General features: G+C 39.1%; 1 protein-coding gene across 8 annotated transcripts in view; it reads right to left on the bottom strand.

Annotated features, from left to right (window-relative positions):
• The window catches only part of AKAP9 (A-kinase anchoring protein 9), a 172,293-nt gene that overhangs the window by 44,757 nt on the left and 104,691 nt on the right, over positions 1-22,845 (bottom strand). For all 8 annotated transcript variants that reach the window (XM_069587353.1, XM_069587359.1, XM_069587350.1 and 5 more), the window contains one exon: positions 17,347-17,573. In XM_069587353.1, the coding sequence (XP_069443454.1) occupies positions 17,347-17,573 (227 nt within the window). The remainder of the gene's footprint in view (positions 1-17,346; positions 17,574-22,845) is intronic.

The following is a 22,845-nucleotide window of genomic DNA, read 5'->3' as shown; positions in this document are numbered from 1 at the left end:
GCCTGCCTAACAGGATCCAAGATCCACGTCAGAGCTCTGAAAAGGATATTTAGATAAGTTTATAATACTTCTAAGATAAGCCAGTGTTTTTCCATTCCATTAAAACATGTTTTAATTTAAAAATATAAACTCAAGAAGGTCTGAATCCACATTATCAATCAGTTCTTCAACTATACGCAATAACTGTAACTCTTTGTGGAAAACTAAGTATTTCCTTTTGATATTTCCTTAAAATAATACCCATTCTTTTGAGCAGTCATTAAAACTAAATATAGATGGTTCGGTTATAACCTATTTCTACACTGAATTATTTACAGAGTAGTTGTTAAGGAAAAAAAACAAACCCTCTTTTTAAAAGCTGCACTGTATAATATACAATAGCTGACAACTATACCACTTAACCTACACTATGAACTCTAAGATTTAACAGCACAAGTTGTATATAGTGGCCCTCTGGTACCTTCAGAAACCTCAACAATAGTTAATAAGCCAGTTACTCGGAATTTTTTCTAAAATTTAAATTTATTTCTTTTAATTGGACGCTAATTACTTTACAATATTGTATTGGTTTTGCCATACATCAAAAGCTGAACAAAATGAAAGTTGTTTTAAATAAATGAAAACTCTTTCACTGTGGTGACTTCTCTCTCCCCAGTAACTAAATATCCTTAACTCACAAAACCTTATCTGCTATGGGAAAATCCCACACTAAACCAAGTCTACCAACAAAAACCCATTTTTATAGCCACTGTGACTACACAAAATATCTTCAGAGGAGTCAATACTCAAACCCTTCACAGTTTGTTAATAATTAGGAGAAAATGACATTTTTTACAGAAAGCTCAGAATCTATAGCAATATGGTTTGGGATGGGGGAGGAGCACTGCTGTCTACAATTCCAGACAGTTCAGTTCAGTCACTCAGGCTTGTCCACTCTTTGCGACCCATGAACCACAGCACGCCAGGCCTCCCTGTCCGAACCAACTCCCAGAGTTCACCAAAACCCATATCCATTGAGTCGGTGATGTCATCCAACTGTCTCATCCCCTGTCATCCCCTTCTCTTCCTGCCCTCAGTCTTTCCCAACATCAGGGTCTTTCAAATGAGTCAGCTCCTCACATCAGGTGGCCAAAGTATTGGAGTTTCAGCTTAAACATCAATGTCTTACCAAAGAACACCCAGGACTGATGTCCTTTAGGATGGACTGGTTGGATCTCCTTGCAGTCCCAGGGACTCTCAAGAGTCTTCTCCAACACCACAGTTCAAAAGCATCAATTCTTCAGCACTCAGCTTTCTTTATAGTCCAATTCTCACATCCACACGACCACTGGAAAAACCGTAGCCTTGACTAGACAGACCTTTGTTGGCAAAGTAATGTCTCTGCTTTTTAATATGCTATCTAGGTTGGTCATAACCTTCCTTCCAAGGAGCAAGCGTCTTTTAATTTCATGGCTGCAGTCACCATCTGCAGTGATTTCTGAGCCCAGAAAAATAAAGTCAGCCACTGTTTCCACTGTTTCCCCATCTATTTCCCATGAAGTGATGGGAACAGATGCCATGATCTTTTTGTTCTGAATGTTGAGCTTTAAGCTAACTTTTTCACTCTCCTCTTTCACTTTCATCAAGAAGCTCTTTAGTTCTTCACATTCTGCCATCGGGGTGGCGTCATCTGCATATTATTGATATTTCTCCCAGCAATCTTGATTCCAGCTTGTGCTTCATCCAGCCCAGCGTTTCTCATGATGTACTCTGCATAGACGTTAAATAAGCAGGGTGACAATATACAACCTTGATGTACTTCTTTTCCTATTTGGAACCAGTCTGTTGTTCCATGTCCAGTTCTAATTTGCTTCCCGACCCGCATACAGGTTTCTCAAGAGGCAGGTCAGGTGGTCTGGTATTCCCATCTCTTGAAGAATTTTCCATAGTTTGTTGTGATCCACACAGTCAAAGGCTTTGGCATAGTCAACAAAGCAGAAAGAGATGTTTTTTTGGAATTCTCTTGCTTTTTCGATGATCCAGCAGATGTTGGCAATTTGATCTCTGTTTTTTTTGCCTTTTCTAAAACCAGCTTGAACATCTGGAATTCACGGTTCACATATTGCTGAAGCCTGGCTTGGAGAATTTTGAGCATTACTTTACTAGTGTGTGAGATGAGTGCAATTGTGTGGTAGTTTGAGCATTCTTTGGGATTGCCTTTCTTTGGGATTGGAATGAAAACGGACCTTTTCCAGTCCTGTGGTCACTGCTGAGTTTTCCAAATTTGCTGGCATATTGAGTGCAACACTTTCACAGGATCATCTTTCAGGATTTGAAATAGCTCAACTGGAATTCCATCACCTCCATTAACTTTGTTCATAGTGATGCTTCCTAAGGCTCACTTGACTTCACATTCCAAGATGTCTGGTTCTAGGTGAGTGATCACACCATCATGATTATGTGGGTTGTGAGGATCTTTTTTGTAGTTTTTCTGTGTATTCTTGCCACCTTTTCTTAATATCTTCTGCTTCTGTTAGGTCCATACCATTTCTGCCCTTTACTGAGCCCATCTTTGCATGAAATGTTCCTTTGGTATCTCTAATTTTCTTGAAGAGATCTCTAGTCTTTCCCATTCTGTTGTTTTCCTCTCTTTCTTTGCATTGATCGCTGAGGAAGGCTTTCTTATCTCTTCTTGCTATTCTTTGGAACTCTGCATTCAGATGCTTATATCTTTCCTTTTCTCCTTTGCTTCCCTTCTTTTCACAGCTATTTGTAAGGCCTCCTCAGACAGCCATTTTGCTTTTATCCATTTCTTTTCCTTGGGGATGGTCTTGATTCCTGTCTCCTGTACAATGTCACAAACCTCCATTCATAGTTTATCAGGCACTCTATCAGATCTAGTCCCTTAAATCTATTTCTCACTGTCACTGTATAGTCATAAGGGATTTGATATAGATCATACCTGAATGGTCTAGTGGTTTTCTCCACTTTCTTCAATTTCAGTCTGAATTTGGCAATAAGGAGTTCATGATCTGAGCCACAGTCAGCTCCTGGTCTTGTTTTTGCTGACGGAATAGAGCTTCTCCATCTTCGGCCACAAAGAGTATAATCAATCTGATTTCGGTGTCGACCATCTGGTGATGTCCACGTGTAGAGTCTTCTCTTTTCTTGTTGGAAGAGGGTGTTTGTTATGACCAGTCTGTTCTCTTGGCAAAACTCTGTTAGGCTTTGCCCTGCTTTATTCTGTACTCGATGGCCAAATTTGCCTGTTACTCCAGGTGTTTCTTGACTTCCTACTTTTGCATTCCAGTCCCCTATAATGAAAAGGACATCTTTTCTGGGTGTTAGTTCTAGAAGGTCTTGTAAGTCTTCTTAGAACTGTGCAGCTTCAGCTTCTTCAGTGTTACTGGTTGGTCTATGCCCCAGCTGACCAATTCCAGACAAGGTAATGACAAGTCCCTATTTATTATGACTTCTTATATGAGGGTTCCAATAAGTTTTGAGAAGACACCTTAATGTGCAGATAAATCTGACTTTCTTGGGGTTCGGCAGTTACAAAATCATCAATATCCTAGATTTTCAGCTTTATGAACTGGCTGGATCCTTGCTCAGCATTTCAAACACCTTTCAAAACATTCTTTCTCAGCTCTTTCTGCAAATTACAGTTTACTTCGATAATCTGGCCCACTTTCTCTTATTTGAAGCAAAGAAAAAAACAACAACAACCCTGAAAGTAATACATATCCTTTTATAAATAGAAATATTTAGGTCAATGCAAGAACTAACTACAAAGAAAAAAGAGAAAAGCTAGGAGAAAAAAACCTCAAAAAAGCAGCAAATTAGGATGACTCAGAATGGGGCAAACAGCCCTCACAACAAGAGTACATTAACTGATGGCATAATTCATGTTCAGTAAGGTGACCCTGAAATAAAATAATTCACATAACAGTATGTTTGTAAGAGAGTGCCAAACAGCTCTTCCCCAAACAGCGTATTAATGGATGGTATATTACATATATTGATGTTCAGACAGGTTACTTGAATTGGAATAATTCAAATAATATATTCTTTTTCTTGAAATTTTAGAAAGCACAAAACACCTTTTGCAATCAAAAACAGTTCAAATAATTTCAATCTTTAAGAGCCCACCCTTTTAATTTTCTAGACTAGCTCATTATTCCCTGGTTTCAGGTAATCAAGATTTGCAATATAGGTTTGAAGGCTATTAATTTGTGGAACAGAGTTATGTTTAGCTTTACTTTAATTGTACAACATCAAGCCATTTAACTTTTTTCCCCAGAAATATTTCCCTCCACTTGTAAAACACTTCTGTTGCTCTCCTTTGTATTTATTTTATTTTTCTAAGTTATTTAAGAGAGGCTAAGTCCTGGCTACAATACCCTGACAGAGCCCTGACTGATGCTGATAAAATACACAACAGGAGCAACACCTAACAGCAAATGTATTTCAACCCTTTAGTACAGCTTATGTTTAAGACACAACAAAATGACAAAACAAAATCTTAACAGTACTACTGTTTCATCCTCAGCAAAAGGCTCCTTTTTGGAGAAAATACAGGAACATGTACCTTAAGCTCCATCTTCTAAAAATGATTATTTATAAATTCATGAGAGTTGCCTATAATAAAAATCTTTCTTTGGTAGTAAACCCCTCATTCATTGTTTTTTTCTAACACTGAAAGGAATCTCTTGGTAAATAATCTCTTACAGCTCTAAACTACCTCTGGATTCTAGAAAACTTTAATTGCTAAAAGACTATTTCCACAGAACAGACTGATTGCTATTTGTACTTGACCCAAAAACCAAGAATCTGAAACCAGTCTCACAGATAACTTTTCTGAAGAACCACAAAGAGACTACTAAATAAAGACCAGGTTAAAGAGATTAACTTTCTACCAGCTTGAGAGTAATCTCTCAGCTCTTTACTCCTAGTCCAACAAAAGCTATCCCAACCTGGGACCTCCCTGGTGGTCCACTGGTTCAGACTCCATGCTCCCAAAGCAGAGGGCGCTGGTTCAATCCTGGTCAAGGAACTAAGATCCCACATGCTGCACAGCATGGCCAAAACCCAAAACCAAACAAGACTACACTTTAACACAAATGCTTAAAAAGCAAAAACAAAGTTATCCTAACCAATAGGAACTATACTATAATAGGCTGAATACAAGCCTGAATATATGTATGGTAGCCTGTCTCTGTAAAAGAGAAGTGAAATCCATCCCAGAAAATGTATTATTATATGGATTTGGACATACCATGGGGCAAATCACTTGTGAAATCTAATACATAAAGTAAAATGTTCCTCACAGATACTATGAAATCAGTCTATAAAGGTAGATATCCTGATACTTCATAAAGAAAATGATTACTTATTATTTTATTAAAGCAAGATACATCTATGGAACCTAAGTGAAAGTGAAAATGTTAGTTACTCAGGTATATCCAACTCTTTGCAACTCCATGAACTGTAGACTGCCAGCCTCCTCTGTCCATGGGATTCTCCAGGCAAGAACACTGGAGTGGGTTGCCATGCCCTCCTCCAGGGGATCTTGCCAACCCGGGGATTGAACCCAGGTCTCCCACATTGCAGGTGGATTCTTTACTGTCTGAGTCACCTGGGGAGTCCATGAAACCTAGTGCACCCTCCAAACTTCAAGCTAAGTATAAGGCTTAATTACGATTTTCCAATAAAGTTATATAAAACCAAGCCAGTTAAAAAAAAAAAAAAAGAACGAACGAACCTTGAATATTTGAAAATATTTACTTATACTACCGGGCGTTTTCACTGAAACTCCTCCCCAACTCTAAACAAAAGCCCACAATCCCAGACAATAATCTCTCTATCCATCCTAAAGGCAGTTTAATCCCTCTGACCCAAAGGTCACATGTTCCCCTTGTGTTCTGGATTCCATCCTCTCCCACCCCAAGGATCTGGCTTCACAAGGCCCATCCCCTCCAACCTGCACTTTCTACTTTTCCACGGTTACTCAGTATAAACATTTGAACCGTAAAAAAAGCATCCTGCCCCTTTCAACTGTTCTGTTTTCTTCACAGCCAGATGTCATAACATTGCTGTCTCTATTTCTTCACTCCATTTCTGTAACTGTCTGAACTGTGAATTCCTCCTCTATCAACTCCACAAAACTGCTCTCATGAAGGTCACTGATGACACCTATATTGAAATATCCAATGGACAGTAAATTCTCAGCCTTCATTACCTTTCCATGGTATCTGACATTTACAGAAAATCACTCCTCACCTGGCTTTTAAGACACTATTCTCTAAAAACAAAACAAAACAAGGACATTATTCTCTTGATTTTCCTTGCTCATTCTCTCAATCTCTTTTGTAGACTGATATACCTTTATTCCCTTTTAAATCTCAGCACTCTACCAGCACAAACATTTAGTTCTCTACACTCTTCAAAACCATAATTTCAAATGTCTTTAAAAGTGATGCCAACTTCTAATCTAGTCTCCCAAACTCTAGACTCTAGACAGTATCTTTTCCCTCTATGCACTCTAAAGCTGCACTCATTCTTCATTTCTTTAGTATCACCCATCTCAGTAAATGAAATATATCAATAACAGCTGGTCAAGGATCTACATGTGGTTTCTTTCCTCTTCCATTCCTTATCCCCCACATGCAAAGTCACACCAATTTCTATCAAACTCAACTTCCTACAAGTCTTGAAATCACTTCCCTCTTGCCCTACCTTGATTTCTACCCTCTTCACTTGGAGTATTTTAAGAGTCTCCTGTTTCTGCACATTCAGCATCTCTCCTCACTCTTTCCCAGCCCATCTATCCACTACATTGCTACCAGAGGAAATCCCTGTAAAAAAACAAGTTGCAGAGTATTTTCTACCAAAAATATTTCAGTTTTTCACCACACTTTTCAGCATAAACTTAAAACTTTTCAACTCAGCCCTCAAGGGATGCTGTGCGGACCGCTGCAAGCCTTCTACCCTCTGCTGCCCACATTCCATCCTGGGTGCTCTTAACACAAAATGACCCACTATCCTCAAACACATGTTGGCTTATGCCAACATGCGATGCCCTTGACACATTTTCTTCTTGACCTATCCACTTAGTTTCTACTACTAAGTCTTTTTCTTAAAAGACTCATTTTCCCTTGAATTACGATTGCACCTTCATTACTTCATGCAAAAAATGGGCTCAATAAAGGACACAAATGGTATGGACCTAACAGAAGCAGAAGATATTAAGAAAAGGTGGCAACAATACACAGAAGAACTGTACAAAAGAGATTTCATGACACAGACAATCACCATGGTGTGATCACTCACCTAGAGTCAGACATCCTAGAATGTGAAGTCAAATGGGCCTTAGAGGCATCACTACAAACAAAGCTAGTGGAGGTGATGGAATTCCAGTTGAGCTATTTCAAATCCTGAAAGATGATGCTGTCAAAGTGCTGCACTCAGTGTGCCAGCAAATTTGGAAAACTCAGCAGTGGCCACAGGACTGGAAGAGGTCTGTTTTCATTCGAATCCCAAAGAAAGGCAATCCCAAAGAATGCTCAAACTACCACACAATTGCACTCATCTCACACGCTAGTAAAGTAATGCTCAAAATTCTCCAAGCCAGGCTTCAGCAATATGTGAACCGTGAATTCCAGATGTTCAAGCTGGTTTTAGAAAAGGCAGAGGAACCAGAGATCAAATTGCCAACATCCACTGGATCATGGAAAAAGCAAGAGAGTTCCAGAAAAACATCTCTTTCTGCTTTATTGACTATGCCAAAGCCTTTGACTGTGTGGATCACAACAAACTGTGGAGAATTCTTCAAGAGATGGGAATACCAGACCACCTGACCTGCCTCTTGAGAAACTTATATGCAGCTCAGGAAGCAACAGTTAGAACTGGACATGGAAAAACAGACTGGTTCCAAATAGGAAAAGAAGTACATCAAGGTTGTATATTGTCACCCTGCTTATTTAACGTCTATGCAGAGTACATCATGAGAAATGCTGGGCTGGATGAAGCACAAGCTGGAATCAAGATTGCCGGGAGAAATATCAATAACCTCAGATATGCAGATGACACCACCCTTATGGCAGAAAGTGAAGAGGAACTAAAGGGCCTCTTGATGAAAGTGAAAGAGAAGAGTGAAAAAGTTGGCTTAAAGCTCAACGTTCAGAACAAAAAGATCATGGCATCTGTTCCCATCACTTCATGGGAAATAGATGGGGAAACAGTGGAAACAGTGGCTGACTTTATTTTTCTGGGCTCAGAAATCACTGCAGATGGTGACTGCAGCCATGAAATTAAAAGACGCTTGCTCCTTGGAAGGAAGGTTATGACCAACCTAGATAGCATATTAAAAGCAGAGACATTACTTTGCCAACAAAGGTCTGTCTAGTCAAGGCTATGGTTTTTCCAGTGGTCATGTATGGATGTGAGAGTTGGACTGTGAAGAAGGCTGAGCGCCGAAGAATTGATGCTTTTGAACTGTGGTGTTGGAGAAGACTCTTGAGAGTCCCTTGGACTGCAAGGAGATCCAACCAGTCCATCCTAAAGGACATCAGTCCTGGGTGTTCATTGGAAAGACTGATGTTGAAGCTGAAACTCCAATACTTTGGCCACCTGTTGCAAAGAGCTGACTCACTGGAAAAGACCCTGATGTTGGGAAAGATTGAGGGCTGAAGGAGAAGGGGATGACAGAGGATGAGATGGCTGGATGGCATCACCGACTCAATGGACATGAGTCTGGGCAAACTCCAGGAGTTGGTGATGGACAGGGTGTGCTGCGGTTCATGGGGTTGCAAGGAGTCGGACACAACTGAGCTACTAAATTGACTGACTGACTGACTTCACTAAAATTGCTCTTGTCAAGTAAGCAAGGCGCTCCCCTCAACCACCTGCATTAGATTTTAGAATCCACTCCTCTGGGTGAAAGTTCACCTGTCAGCATTAACTGACAGAATGATTCACTCCTTTCATTTCCAAAGGTCAAAAAAGTGCCAGTCAAGAGCATGGTCTCTGAAGTCAGTCTGCCTGGCTTCAATTTCTAACTTATACCCACCTTATAAGCCTGGGCAAGTTCTCTGGTTTCTATGCTTCTGCCCTGCACCCCTCCATCCCCTCAGTCTTTATTTAACAAGGTGATCAAAGTGATCCTTTTGAAAAATATAAGTTAGATCAGTTACTGAAAAAACATCTAATGACTCAAAGCTGGAAACAATCTGCATGTCTTCTGGATAAACAAAGTGGTTCATACTCCTTGGCTCTCAAAAGAAACAAACTATTAACACACGTTGATGAATCCTACATGCATTTTGTTAAGACAATGAAAGGAGACCCAAAGAATGCATAATGCATGATTTCATTTATGACACACTGGAAAAGGCAAAGTTATAGGGACAGAACGTAGCTAATAGTTGTCAAGAGCAGGAGGTGGAGGAGGGGCTGCCTGAAAAAGAATGGAGGAGCGCCAGGGAACTTTGTGGAGATGGAACTAGTTTGCATAATGTTTGTGGTGGTAGTTACATAACTCTACACATCTGTCACAACCAAAAGAACTGTCTACACACAAAATGAAACTTAACTGTATGTAAAATTGAAAAAAAAATTAGCTAAAGTGTCAGGGAACCCAAAATGGAATAAAAACTGTAACAAATGATCACAACTGTATTAAAATGGATAACAAACCTACACTTCAGGGGTAGGGAGAAAAGATTTAACCTAAAATACTCTGAAAAATAGTACTTTCTTTACTGTAAGGCTAAAGACAAAAATAGTCAATCAGTTCAGTTCAGTCACTCAGTCATGTCTTGACTCTTTGTGACCTCATGGACTGCAGCACACCAGGCTTCCTTGTCTATCACTGACTTCCGGAGCTTGCTCAAACTCATGTCTGTTGAGTTGGTGATGCCATCCAACCATCTTATCAAAAAAAGTACTATAAATAAATTTTGTACTGTAGTTAGTAAAACTGTGTTTCCCAGGGGTATAAGTTAGCAACTGTAAAATTACTTTATGGGTATATATGGGTATGAAATTACTTTATGGGTATATATGGGTAACAAATAAGTAAAACTACTATAGATCATGAGAGCCTGGTCTCTCATCTTTGGAGAACAAAGTTACAAAGGAAAGGGGAAAGGCTAGAAAGAATGCTGTGGTAGCAGTGGTACTAGTTGGGAACTGGAGGTATCAGAATGAACTTATACTTTTATTATATATACAAACAGATACAGAGAAGAAACAGATGCAAACTCTTTTTCAAACTGTGTGCTGAGAGGACCATGACACCTTACTAACAATAAGCACATAGAGCACCCAGGTCCTGGTTTCAAAGTTTCCTCCTCTAATAAAGGGAACGTCTAATGAAATAAAACTTCCCTGGAGAAGGGGCTGGGGCAGGGAAAATACAAGATGGGCTGGAGACTGTGATAGTGTGAATGTTCAAAGGAGGAGGCACCATGGAGTGCCCAAGAGCCAACCTGAAAGACTTCTTCACATCAAAGCTAGAACACAACTATCACGTACTCGATTATAGATAACCCACTGAAAAAATCAGTAGCTATGAATCCATACGAGGCCTGGTCAGTTAAAATAAATGGGAGTGAAGAAATAGCTCTTACAGAAAAATTCCAGTCAATAAATGAAGAACGGTGACTGATGACAGGAAGTCACCACTAGAACATCACAGTAACACGGTGCAGGCAAGATCTACCAGTGGGTGCTAAGACTAGCGGGTGGAAGCTTAAAGAGAAACAGGACATCTGCATAGTATCAAAGTACCTCCCCCCAAATATCTGTTAATTACAAGGGGAAAGTAATAATAGAATGCAGAAACCCAGCAGACACCACAAGGAATTGAGAATAACACCACTAGTAATAAGACATATGCCTTTAACTTTGATACACAGAGAAGGGCACATTCCTCCTGTGGTGTTCCTGTTAAATGCATAAGCTTCATAGAATCATGAGAAAATGTCAGACAAAATCAAATCAAGGGACATTCTACTAAGTAATTGGCCAGTTCTCAAATGTCAAGGTCATGCAAGGCAAAGCAAGATTCAGGCACAGTCAGTCTGGAGAAGACGACGACGACGCGACAATAAATGCACGGTGGGATTCTGGAATAGATCCTAGAACAGAAAAGGACGCTAGCGGGAAAACTGGTAAAATCCAAACAGCTTATAGCTTATAGTGATGCACCACTTTTCATTTCTAAGTTTTGATAATTACAGTATGGTTACACAAGATGTTAACATTAGGGAAAATTGAGTGAAAAGCACATGGGAACACTTGGTACTACTTTTCTTTTAAGTCTAAAATTATTTCAAGGGCTTCCCTGATGGCCCAGTGGTTAAAGAATCTGCCTGCCAATGCAGGAGACACGGGTTCAATCCCTGATCAGGGAAGGTCTCACACACCACGCAGCAACTAAGCCACAACCACTGAGCCTGTGCTCTAGAGCCTGGGAATCACAAGTACTGAGCCCGTGTGCCGCAACTACTGAAGCCCATCCACCCTAGAGCCCACGCTCCACAACAAGAGAAAGCGTCACTGTGAGAAGCCTGTGCACAGCAAAAACAGTAGCTCCTACTTGCCACAACTAGAGAAAAGCCTTTGCAGCGACCCAGTATAGCCAAGAATAAAAATTTTTTACAAATTATAAAAAGTAAAATTACTTAAAAATAACAAGTTAAAAAATTGTACCCAAAGACTCCACATCTCATCATGAATTAAATTCCAAGTTCCCTGTGATCCAGTCCCCAGGCATCACTCTGACCTTGGCTCCCATACTTTTCCCATTCTTCTTGCTTGAGCTGCAGGGCTTCTGCCAACCATAGAGAGAGCCAGCACTGGACCACTCAGGGCCTAGACTCACTACTCCTTTGCCTGAAACATGCTTTCCCAACTTACCTACTGGCTGTCTCTGCTTGCCTATCACATTACCAGAGAGGTCACCCTGAACTTTCCTATGTAAAATGTTCTCCCCGCCATCACGCTCCATCTCCCCTATTTTAGTTTTCTTCACAGCAGGTATCACCATCTGGCATACAATGTTTATTTATCATCAGGCTCCACCAGTGTATCCTAAGCTCTATGAGACTAGAGACTTTGTACATTTTGTTCAATGCTGTACCTCCAGTATCCAGAAGAGCAACTGTTATATACTAGGTGCTCAATAATGATGAGTAAGCGACTCTTCTCAAAGCATCAAGTCCTCCAGTAAGCTTTACTTGTTCTCATCTCACCCTAAACTTTCAGATGCTGCTCTCTTTTTTCTAGTCTCAGGGTACCCTATGCAGAGCTATTTTCCTGAAAGTCTCTTTCACTGCAAAAAGGCACCACAGCAGTGTCGGCTCTGCTTTAGATTTTTATGACAAGTTAAAAAAAAAAAACACAAAAAAACAAGATAATAGGGAAATATTCCATCCTGAAGAAGAATCAAATAATGCCTCATTAAAAGGGAAATGGAATACTAGTCATTTCACAAAGAGAACTATCCATTATTTTGGAGTTAAAATGATTGGTAAAAATATTCATCATGTTAAAAATAATTTTAGTTATTAATGAGAATATCATGAAGTCAATGTCTTTAAACAGCTCTCATGGAAAAGCAGTAACTGAACTAAATTTAAAGAAAAATTTTCAAAGTTTCCATTCCCACTGCCTTAAAAATGTAACTCATCTAAGAAATACCTGATTTTTATATCAAATGTTAACAGCTACTTCAATTTTTTTATATAACAGGTTGTTAGTAGAACACTTCAGAATTCTGCAAGAATGTGGATATGATAATGATAATTCTGAGGTCAGTGGTTCTCAAACTTTGGTCTGTATCGGTGTCACCTAAGGGACTTGTGAAAACACGGGTTCTGGGGGCTCCGTCATTCACTAAGGCTCGGGCAGGGCCTGAGAATTTACACTTCAAACAAGTCTTTAGTGGTGCTTGTGTTGCCGCTTTGGAGACTGCACACTGAGAACTACTTATTGATCTAGGCAAAATTTCTGTGCTCTATTCAGTGATACTCTAACTAAGAAGATACAAAAAAATCTACATGACATATCGCTGCTTTAGTACTTAACAAATTGAGAATAATCAGGCTCCTAATGCGCCTCAAAGGGCCCGCCCTGGTCACATAAGCTTATTTGATAAGCTGTAATCTTAGCCTGGGAAACAGCGTCAGGCGGATCTCTGCTGCCAGTGTTAATGGATTATGGGAACATTTCTCTTCAGTAGCCTGAAAGAACAAGTCCAACCACTCATCACTTCAGATTTATTTACCCTGGTTTATTTACCCATGGAGCTTGTCAAATGCCAAATATATTGCACTAACTAGACTGTCTATAGACACAACTCAGTGACTTCACTTTCATGCACTGAAGAAGGAAATGGCAACCCACTCATGTTCTTGCCTGGAGAATCCCAGGGACGGCGGAGCCTTGGTGGGCTGCTGTCTACGGGGTCGCACAAAGTCGGACATAACTGAAGTGACTTAGCAGCAGCAGCAGACTGTTTATAAATTACAATGGGTATCAGGCAGTAGCAAAAGTACTAACAGAGCTCAAGACTGAGGTCACAGTATTTAATAGCGGTCAAAAAACAAAAAGTATTAACAGCTGTTTTCATGGCATAAAGATAAATACAGAAATTAAATATCAATATAGCTGAAATAATAATAAAAAAAAAACAAAAAAGAAGGATCATGTGGAAATTCAGTACAGAATTATCTCTACTACACAACTTTCACAGAATAAATAAATAATTATGATGCATATGCATTCAAGCATTAGAAGTGCTGAAAAACAACAGTTGAAAATGCTCCAAGTGGCACAGTTGATTCAGTAGAGCAGCGTGTTGTTCAAGTGGCTTACACATAAGCATCTTAAAGAAAGCCAAATCCAGCACTTACATTAATTTTGTTAAAGACTTCAAAAGATATCAAAACTTAGTAGAAAATATGTATTTTAAAATTGTAGCTGTTTCATAATTTCAGTGCTCGATCTTGAGTTGGCTACACCTGAGGGAGATGAAAAATTCAATAAACATAATTCTTTGATACAAAATTATAATTTAATGTCTTGTCAAGTTAATAACACAGCGAGGCTGGTTTTAATTGATGCCATTTCCTTAACAGCACTCAGAATGTCAAGAATGAAAAATAACTCATTTTGATTATCATGAAGATGGGACCCCTATCATTCTTTGTGTAAATAATCATCCTTGTTCTGGCTATAAACAGTGCTGTAATGAACATTAGGGTACATGTGTCTCTTTCAATTCTGGTTTCCTCAGTGTGTATGCCCAGCAGTGGGATTGCTGGGTCATATGGCAGTTCTATTTGCAATTTTTTAAGGAATCTCCACACTGTGCTCCATAGTAGCTGTATTAGTTTGCATTCCCACCAACAGTGTAAGAGGGTTCCCTTTTCTCCACACCCTCTCCAGCATTTATTGCTTGCAGACTTTTGGATCACAGCCATTCTGACTGGTGTGAAATGGTACCTCATTGTGGTCTTAATTTGCATTTCTCTGATAATGAGTGATGTTGAGCATCTTTTCATGTGTTTGTTAGCCATCCGTATGTCTTCTTTGGAGAAATGTCTATTTAGTTCTTTGGCCCATTTTTTGATTGGGTCGTTTATTTTTCTGGAATTGAGCTACGTAAGTTGCTTGTATATTTCCTAGATGTCCATCAGCAGATGAATGGATAAGAAAGCTGTGGTACATATACACAATGGAGTATTACTCAGCCATTAAAAAGAATACATCTGAATCAGTTCTAATGAGATGGATGAAACTGGAGCCTATTATACAGAGTGAAGTAAGCCAGAAAGAAAAACACCAATACAGTATATTAACACATATATATGGAATTTAGAAAGATGGTAATGATAACCCTGTATGCGAGACAGCAAAAGAGACACAGATGTATAGAACGGACTTTTGGACTCTGAGGGAGAGGGAGAGGGTGGGATGATTTGGGAGAATGGCGCTGAAACATGTATACTACTATCATGTAAGAAACGAATCGCAAGTCTATGTTCGATACAGGATACAGGATGCTTGGGGCTGGTGCATGGGGATGATCCAGAGAGATAATATGGGATGGGAGGTGGGAGGAGGGTTCAGGATTGGGAACTCATGTACACCCGTGGCTGATTCATGTCAATGTATGGCAAAACCAATACAGTATTGTAAAGTAAAATAAAGTAAAAATAAAGATTAAAAAAAATCATCATCCTTTCTGATTATAAATATACAAAGATTTGAGTTTTCAGGAATACCACATGTTTTTTGGTTCTTTGTGGATGCTCAGGAAAATTTATGAGTTACTGAAATAAAGGTTTTTCAGTCCTTATGTAAAGCAAGCTTCAGAAAAACAAAAATTACCCAAACATAACAATTTCTTCTACACTATATTTATATCTTCAGAATTTATCTATGAAAACATTTCTGAGACCTATTTAATTGCACATGAGTACTTTAGTTGGTTCAGACAATCAAGGTACCATCCAGAAGTTTAACAGTAGATATATGATATACTCCACTGGCCAATCAGTAAATTCTCACTGCAGTGTGTGATAATGTTAGGATTCTTCTGCTCTCAAAGATAGAGCCCATACTCTGTCACAGAAGAAAATTTAGACTGTATTCCAACAAAGAAGAATGAATCTGAGGAAAACTCTAATAGCTGAAAACTATTGAGAGGTTAAATATTTCACTGGAAATATATATTGCTTTGATAATGCCTTCTTAGTTTAATGCCAGAAGCAAATTACCAAAAGGGGAAAAAAAAAAAAAAAGGATTGATAATGATGTTAACCAAAGAGTACGTGGTTAACAAATTATTTCAACGGCCACCAAATAAGAGATGACTCAAAAATGGTGTATAATCACTGACTTAACATAAAAAGAAATGAATCTTGCATTAAAATATATACAACGAATTCTAACATGTATACTATCATGTAAGAATTGAATCGCCAGTCCATGTCTGACGCAGGGTGCAGCATGCTTGGGGCTGGTGCATGGGGATGACCCAGAGAGATGTTGTGGGGAGGGACGTGGGAGGGGGGGTCATGTTTGGGAACGCATGTAAGAATTAAAGATTTAAAAAAAAAAAAGAAAGAAAGAAAGAAAGAAATCAGTTAGGCTGTTGCAGAGAGAAGTGATGAAAACCAAAGTGGCAGCAGCGTTGGAAAGAAAGAGAAAAAGAAAAAATATATAAGAGATCAAATCACTATTACTGGTGTTTGATTGAAATATAGTGGTGAAACTTCTGTTCAACATAGTATGGAAAGTCTTAAAGCAATTAGGCAAGGAAAAATAAAAGGCATCCAAATCAGAAAAAAAAAATATATATATATATATACAACAATATTTGTCAAACTTGATACATCTAACAGTCAATGCTGCTGCAGAATGATTTCTTGAAGGAAAAAAGTGGCATCAATGGAGCCCAGACATCAGCAGAAACAAGAGATCAAACATATCCTTTCAACTTCTCACCTTTTGTTTGAAATGCACATGGATTTAGAACATGCTGAATAAAGATATAAGTGAAAAAATGTTAACAACACTGGCCCTGCAGCTGATGCCAATGAGGCACTCATCTGATTGACAAGACAGCTATGATTCTACAGGTAAATTAAATATTTAAAAAATAAGTGAAATTTCTTCATTTTAAAACAGCAAATAATTTTTAAAATTCTGCATAAAGTACTTAAGAGACACTTATACAGGGTGTAAACATTTTATAGACAGAAGAAACTGCAAGTTAAGGTATAAATACAGTGGTATATATTCTTAAAAGTTCTATGAAAATAATACTTTAAGGTAGAAACTGCCCCTCATTCTAATTACCTACAAAGGTAGTAAAGAGAGGTATTCTAATCATATTTGTGAAAAGAATGCAAAGATCATGAAGGAGCTGTGGGCTTGATTTGTTGTATACCACAGTAATGTTATGACATGTGTGAGCAGACGGTTTATTTTAGAGATTCCTTATACTATTCCTTCAAATAAATATATATATTATAATGGAATATTTCATACAATGGTAAAGTTAAAACCGCTTTTGATGTCAAAAAGGTAATGTGTAGTAAGAGTCTAGAAAAATCTGAAAATTAAAACACTGAATCTTAGAATTTAAGATTCCATCAGTATATTATATTAACCCTTACCATCTGAAAACAAGACTAGTGTTACCAGTATTGGTTGTCACAAAAACTACAAATTATTAAAGGGGAATCAAACTAGATTCCTGTGAGACAGAGGAGCGAAAACATTTAGCCGTAGTTCCTGAGCTTAAAAGAAAACCTACTTCCAACTCGGTGTGTACTATCAAGATAAGGAGGTTACCTGACTACTGGTTTCACTTATGGCTTCCAGGAGTTTTTCAACTGCTGCTTGTAGTCGAGAGCTGATATTCAGCATGAGTTCTTCATTCTCAGGGTCTATCTCGGGCCCAGTGAAGCCGCTCCTCACGAGCCGCTGTGACAGCTCTGTCCCTTCCTCAGCCGCTTTGCACCACATGCTACTGTCGCTTCTTGGTATGTCGCTTCCAGAGTAAGAGGGTATAGATTCATCTGTAATCAGAATTATTTTGAAGGTATAAATCAATTACAAGGAATCATTTTAGTAAAAAAACAAAAATTACAAAATAAAATCAAATTAAAACTTGAAATCACTGGAAAGAAAGTGTTATTAAGATAACACTGTAACAAAACAAAATAGGCAAATTAAGAACATAGTATTATTTGATGACCTACCAGGTATAAGAATGGGAAGAATAATGCTATACTAATAGAGCTTTGCATAAATTAATACTTGAGAGTTAGTAGTTTTCCTTTGATAAAAAAATCTTAAAATACCTTTCAATAGATATTTACTAAATGCCCACCGTGTAGGGTTTACTAAGTAATGCAGATGTATAGGTGGCAAGATGTGGTTCCTACCCTCAAGGGCATTACACACAAGTATAATGAGAAAACAAATATTTAAACAACAACATAAAAGGAAAACACTGTGTAATGGGATAATCCAAGTATATGGAAAGACGAAGTGCTTGATTCTGTATAGAGAAAACATTCTGATTTCTGAGTACGATCCTGGGCAGCATCACCTGCTTGGCTAGACAGTAAAAGGCACTAAGACCTTTTTGTAACTGGCTACTCCCAGGTGGCTCAGTGGGTAAAAAATCTGCCTGCAATGCAGGAGACACAGGAGACATGGGTTCAGGAAGACCCCCTGGAGGAGGGCAAGGCAACCCCCTCCAGTACTCACGCCTGGAGCATCCCATGGGCAGAGGAAGCTGGAGGGCTATGGGTCCACAGGGTTGCAAAGGTTCAGACACGACTGAAGCAACTGCGCATGTAGCACGCATACCAGGAAGAGGTTAGACTAATACACAGTTCCAATTTAAACTGTGGCCTTGTGTTTCCACGCCAGTCTTTTTTCTTATATAAAGAAAACTGAGTTTACATGGGCAGAGATAAAGCTCTGGAAGTGTTTTCTCTAAACTGAAATAAAAGCACAGGTTATTTATCACTTCCATGGAATACTGTACTCATCTCTGGTAGCTTGCTACAATCCAACAATGAAATTCCCTGAAGAGGAACTATCTATTCTTTTATTAACATGTAGCACGTATTTATCAGTAACTGCAAAGTCAACAAATTAAAAGCAGAAGCAATTTTAATTTCCAAGGTACTTGGAGTAAATACTCAGTTTGATACAATCACCCAGGAGATTAAGAGCTATTCTTTAAAATGTTTTGCTAAAGTAGCTGGTGCCATATGGAAGTCTCTCAATCTCACGCAGTAAAAATATCAGATGCAGTTTCAGATACAAGATCTGAAATCAGCACAATTCAACATTCTCTAAGCACCTCTTCTGTATAAGTCACTAGCTGAAGAATCCAAAACTGTATCCCAGAAAATGACTGAAAATGTTTGCTGTTATGTAGTGGTGGTGGTGTAGTCACCAAGTTGTGTCTGACTCTTGCCATTACCGGTGCTGTGTGCTCAGTCGCTCGGCAAAAGTTAGCAAGTTAGAAGTTAGTTTATTTCTAACTTCATGGTTGCAGTCGCCATCTGCAGTGATTTTGGAGCCCAAGAAAATAAAGACTGTCACTGTTTCCCCATCTATTTCCCATGAAGGGATGGGACCAGATGCCATGATCTTCATCTCTTGAATGCTGAGTTTTAAGCCAGCCTTTTCACTCTCCTCTTTCACTTTCATCAAGAGGCTCTTTAGATCATTTTCAGTTTCTGCCATAAGGGTGGTGTCATCTGCGTATCTGAGGTTACTGGTATTTCTCCCAGCAAGCTTGATTCCAGCTTGTGCTTCATCCAGCCCAGCATTTTACATGATGTACTCTGCATGTAAGTTAAATAAGCAGGGTGACAATACACAGCCTTGAAAAACTCATTTCTCAATTTGGAACCAGTTCGTTGTTCTATGTCTGGTTCTATCTGTTGCTTCTTGACCTGCATACAGATTTCTCATGAGGCAGGTCAGTTGGTCTGGTATTCCCATCTCTTGGAAGAATTTTCCACAGTTTGTTGTGATCCACCGTCAAACGCTTTGGTGTAGTCAATAAAGCAGAAGTAGATGTTTTTCTGGAACTCTCTTTCTTTTTCTATGATCCAACGGATGCTGGCAATTGGATCTCTGGTTCCTCTGCTTTTTCTAAATCGAGCTTGAACCAGTTCTTGGTTCATCTACTGTTGAAGCCTCACTTGGAGAATTTTGAGCATTACACTGCTAGCATGTGAGGTGAGTGCAATGGTGTGGTAGTTTGAACATTCTTTGGCATTGCCTTTCTTTTGGACTGGAGTGAAAACTGACCTTTTCTAGCCCTGTGGCCACTGGTGGGTTTTCCAAATTTGCTGGCAAACTGATGCAACACTTCAATAGCATTTAAAGTAGGAAATCAAGAGATACCTGGAGTAACAGGCAAGTTTGGCCTTGCAGTGCAAAATGAAGCAGGGCAAAGGCTACAGAGATTTCCCAAGAGAACACACTGGTCATTGCAAACACCCTCTTCCAACAACACAAGAGAAGACTCTACACATGGACATCATCAGATGGTCGACACCGAAATCAGACTGATTTTATTCTTTGCAGCCGAGATGGAGAAGCTCTACACAGTTAGCAAAAACAAAGCTGACTGCGGCTCAGATCATGAACTCCATATTGCAAAATTCGTATTTAAATTGAAGAAAGTACAGAAAACCACTAGACCATTCAGGTATGATCTAAATCAAATCCCTTACGACTATACAGGGGAAGAGACAAATAGATTCAAGGGATTAGATCTGATAGACAGAGTGCCGAAAGAACTATGGACAGAGATTCATGACACTGCAAAGGAAGCGGTGATCAAATAAAATGTGAATGTATTGATAATAGGGACTAAGTTTATAAATACTCATGAGTTCAAAATGACCTTAGAATTCAAAATGAGTTCAGCTATTGTACAATGTATATTACAAAGTCACTAAATAAAATTAATGTAGCCTAAAAAATGAATGATATGAAATATTACAATTGGTGTTCAAACTAAAAATACATATATCACATCTTTAGCTGAGGAATTAAATGCATTCTAGTGACATTTTCTTTTAATGGATACAGAGAATTTAACAAATCTGAGGTAAGATGATGGTCTGATATGATGATAAGTCAAGGCTTTGTGGAGTCAGAGAATGTGGAGAAGCAAGAATGAGGTTAGGACAGAGAACTGAGAAAAGGTAGCTCAAAGCAGGGTGGATCCAAGTTGTGAATGGCTTTAAGTTTTAAGAAACTGGGGGCTTTGTTATACATAATGGGGAAGTAAATAGTTGACTTCCCTGGTGGCTCAGATGGTAAAGCGTCTGCCTACAATGCAGGAGATCTGGGTTCGATCCCGGGATCGGGAAGAACCCCTGGAGAAGGAAATGACACCCCACTCCAGTACTCTTGCTTGGAAAATCCCATGGACAGAGGAACCTGGTAGGCTGCAGTCCATGGGGTCGCTAAGAGTCGGACACGACTGAGTGACTTCACTATCACTATCAATTCTATAAATCAGGAAGCAAACTGTATCAATGCAGAAGGAGGGGTTAGAAAAGAAGAGTCTGGTTAGAGAGCTATTTCAATTCTCCAGATGAGAAACGATAAAGATAGACGAGGGCTGGCTACAAGTTGGAAAAAATGGAATGTGTAAGACAAGGAAGAAAGGAAAGCAGTAAACGATGACTGGGTTTTTCCACCTAAGATGACTCTCAGATGACAGAACAGTCTTAAGAGAAATACTAAAAAACCAGGAGAAAGTGTGTATAGTAAGCATGAAAAAGGATTAGTCTGAAGTGCTGATGGGCTACATGGAGGAGACACGTTAACTTTTGGAAATTTGGGAGTCATTTGTAGAAAGGTGCCATAATCTTATTTTTCTGAATGTTGAGCTTTAAGCCAACTTTTTCACTCTCCTCTTTCACTTTCATCAACAGGCTCTTTAATTCTTCCTCACTTTCTGCCATAAGGGTGGTGTTATCTGCATATCTGAGGTTATTGATATTTCTCCCAGAAATCTTGATTCCACCTTGTGCTCCATCCAGCCCAGCGTTTCTCATGATGAACTCGGCATATAAGTTAAACAAGGAGGGTGACGATATACTCATTGACATACTCCTTGACATAAGCCTTGACATACTCCTTTTCCTATTTGTAACCAGTCTGTTGTTCCATGTCCAGTTCTAACCGTTGCTTTCTGACCTGCATAGAGGTTTCTCAAGAGGCAGGTCAGGTGCTCTGGTATTCCCATCTCTTGAAGAATTCTCCACAGTTTGTTGCGATCCACTCAGTCAAAGGCTTTGGCATAGTCAATAAAGCAGAAAGAGATGTTTTTCTGGAACTCTCTTGCTTTTTCCATGATCCAGCAGATATTGGCAATATGATCTCTGGTTCCTCTGCCTTTTCTAAAACCAGCTTGAACGTCTGGAAGTTCACGGTTCATGTATTGCTGAAGCCTGGCTTGGAGAATTTTGAGCATTACTTTACTAGTGTGTGAGATGAGTGCAATTGTGCGGTAGTTTGAGCATTCTTTGGCATTGCCTTTCTTTGGGATTGGAATGAAAACGGACCTTTTCGAGTCCTGTGGCCACTGCTGAGTTTTCCAAATTTGCTGGCATATTGAGTGCAGCACTTTCACAGCATCATCTTTCAGGATTTGAAATAGCTCAACTGGAATTCCATCACCTTCACTAGCTTTGTTCATAGTGATGCTTCCTAAGGCCCACTTGACTTCACTTTCCAGGACGTCTGGCTCTAGGTGAGTAATCACACCATGGTGATTATCTGGGTCGTGAAGATCTTTTTGTACAGTTCTTCTGTGTATTCTCGCCAACTCTTCTTAATATCTTCTGCTTCTGTTAGGTCCATACCATTTCTGTCCTTTACTGAGCCCATCATTTCATGAAATGTTCCCTGGTATCTCTAATTTTCTTGAAGAGATTTCTAGTCTTCCCCATTCTGTTGTTTTCCTCTATTTCTTTGCATGATTGCTGAAAAAGGCTTTCTTATCTCTTCTTGCTATTCTTTGGAACTCTGCATTCAAATGGGTATATCTTTCCTTTTCTCCTTTGCTTTTCGCTTCTCTTCTTTTCACAGCTATTTGTAAGGCCTCCTCAGATGGCCATTTTGCCTTTTTATATTTCTTTTTCTTGGGGATGGTCTTGATTCCTGTCTCCTGTACAGTGTCATGAACCTCCATCCATAGTTCATCAGGCACTCTGTCTATGAGATCTAAGATCTAGTCACTTAAATCTATTTCTCCCTTTCACTGAATAGTCATAAGGGTTTTTGATTTAGGTCATA

The sequence above is a fragment of the Ovis canadensis genome, chromosome 4, assembly GCF_042477335.2.
Source record: "Ovis canadensis isolate MfBH-ARS-UI-01 breed Bighorn chromosome 4, ARS-UI_OviCan_v2, whole genome shotgun sequence".
Lineage (NCBI taxonomy): Eukaryota > Metazoa > Chordata > Mammalia > Artiodactyla > Bovidae > Ovis > Ovis canadensis.
This window is presented reverse-complemented; position numbering and strand designations above follow the sequence as displayed.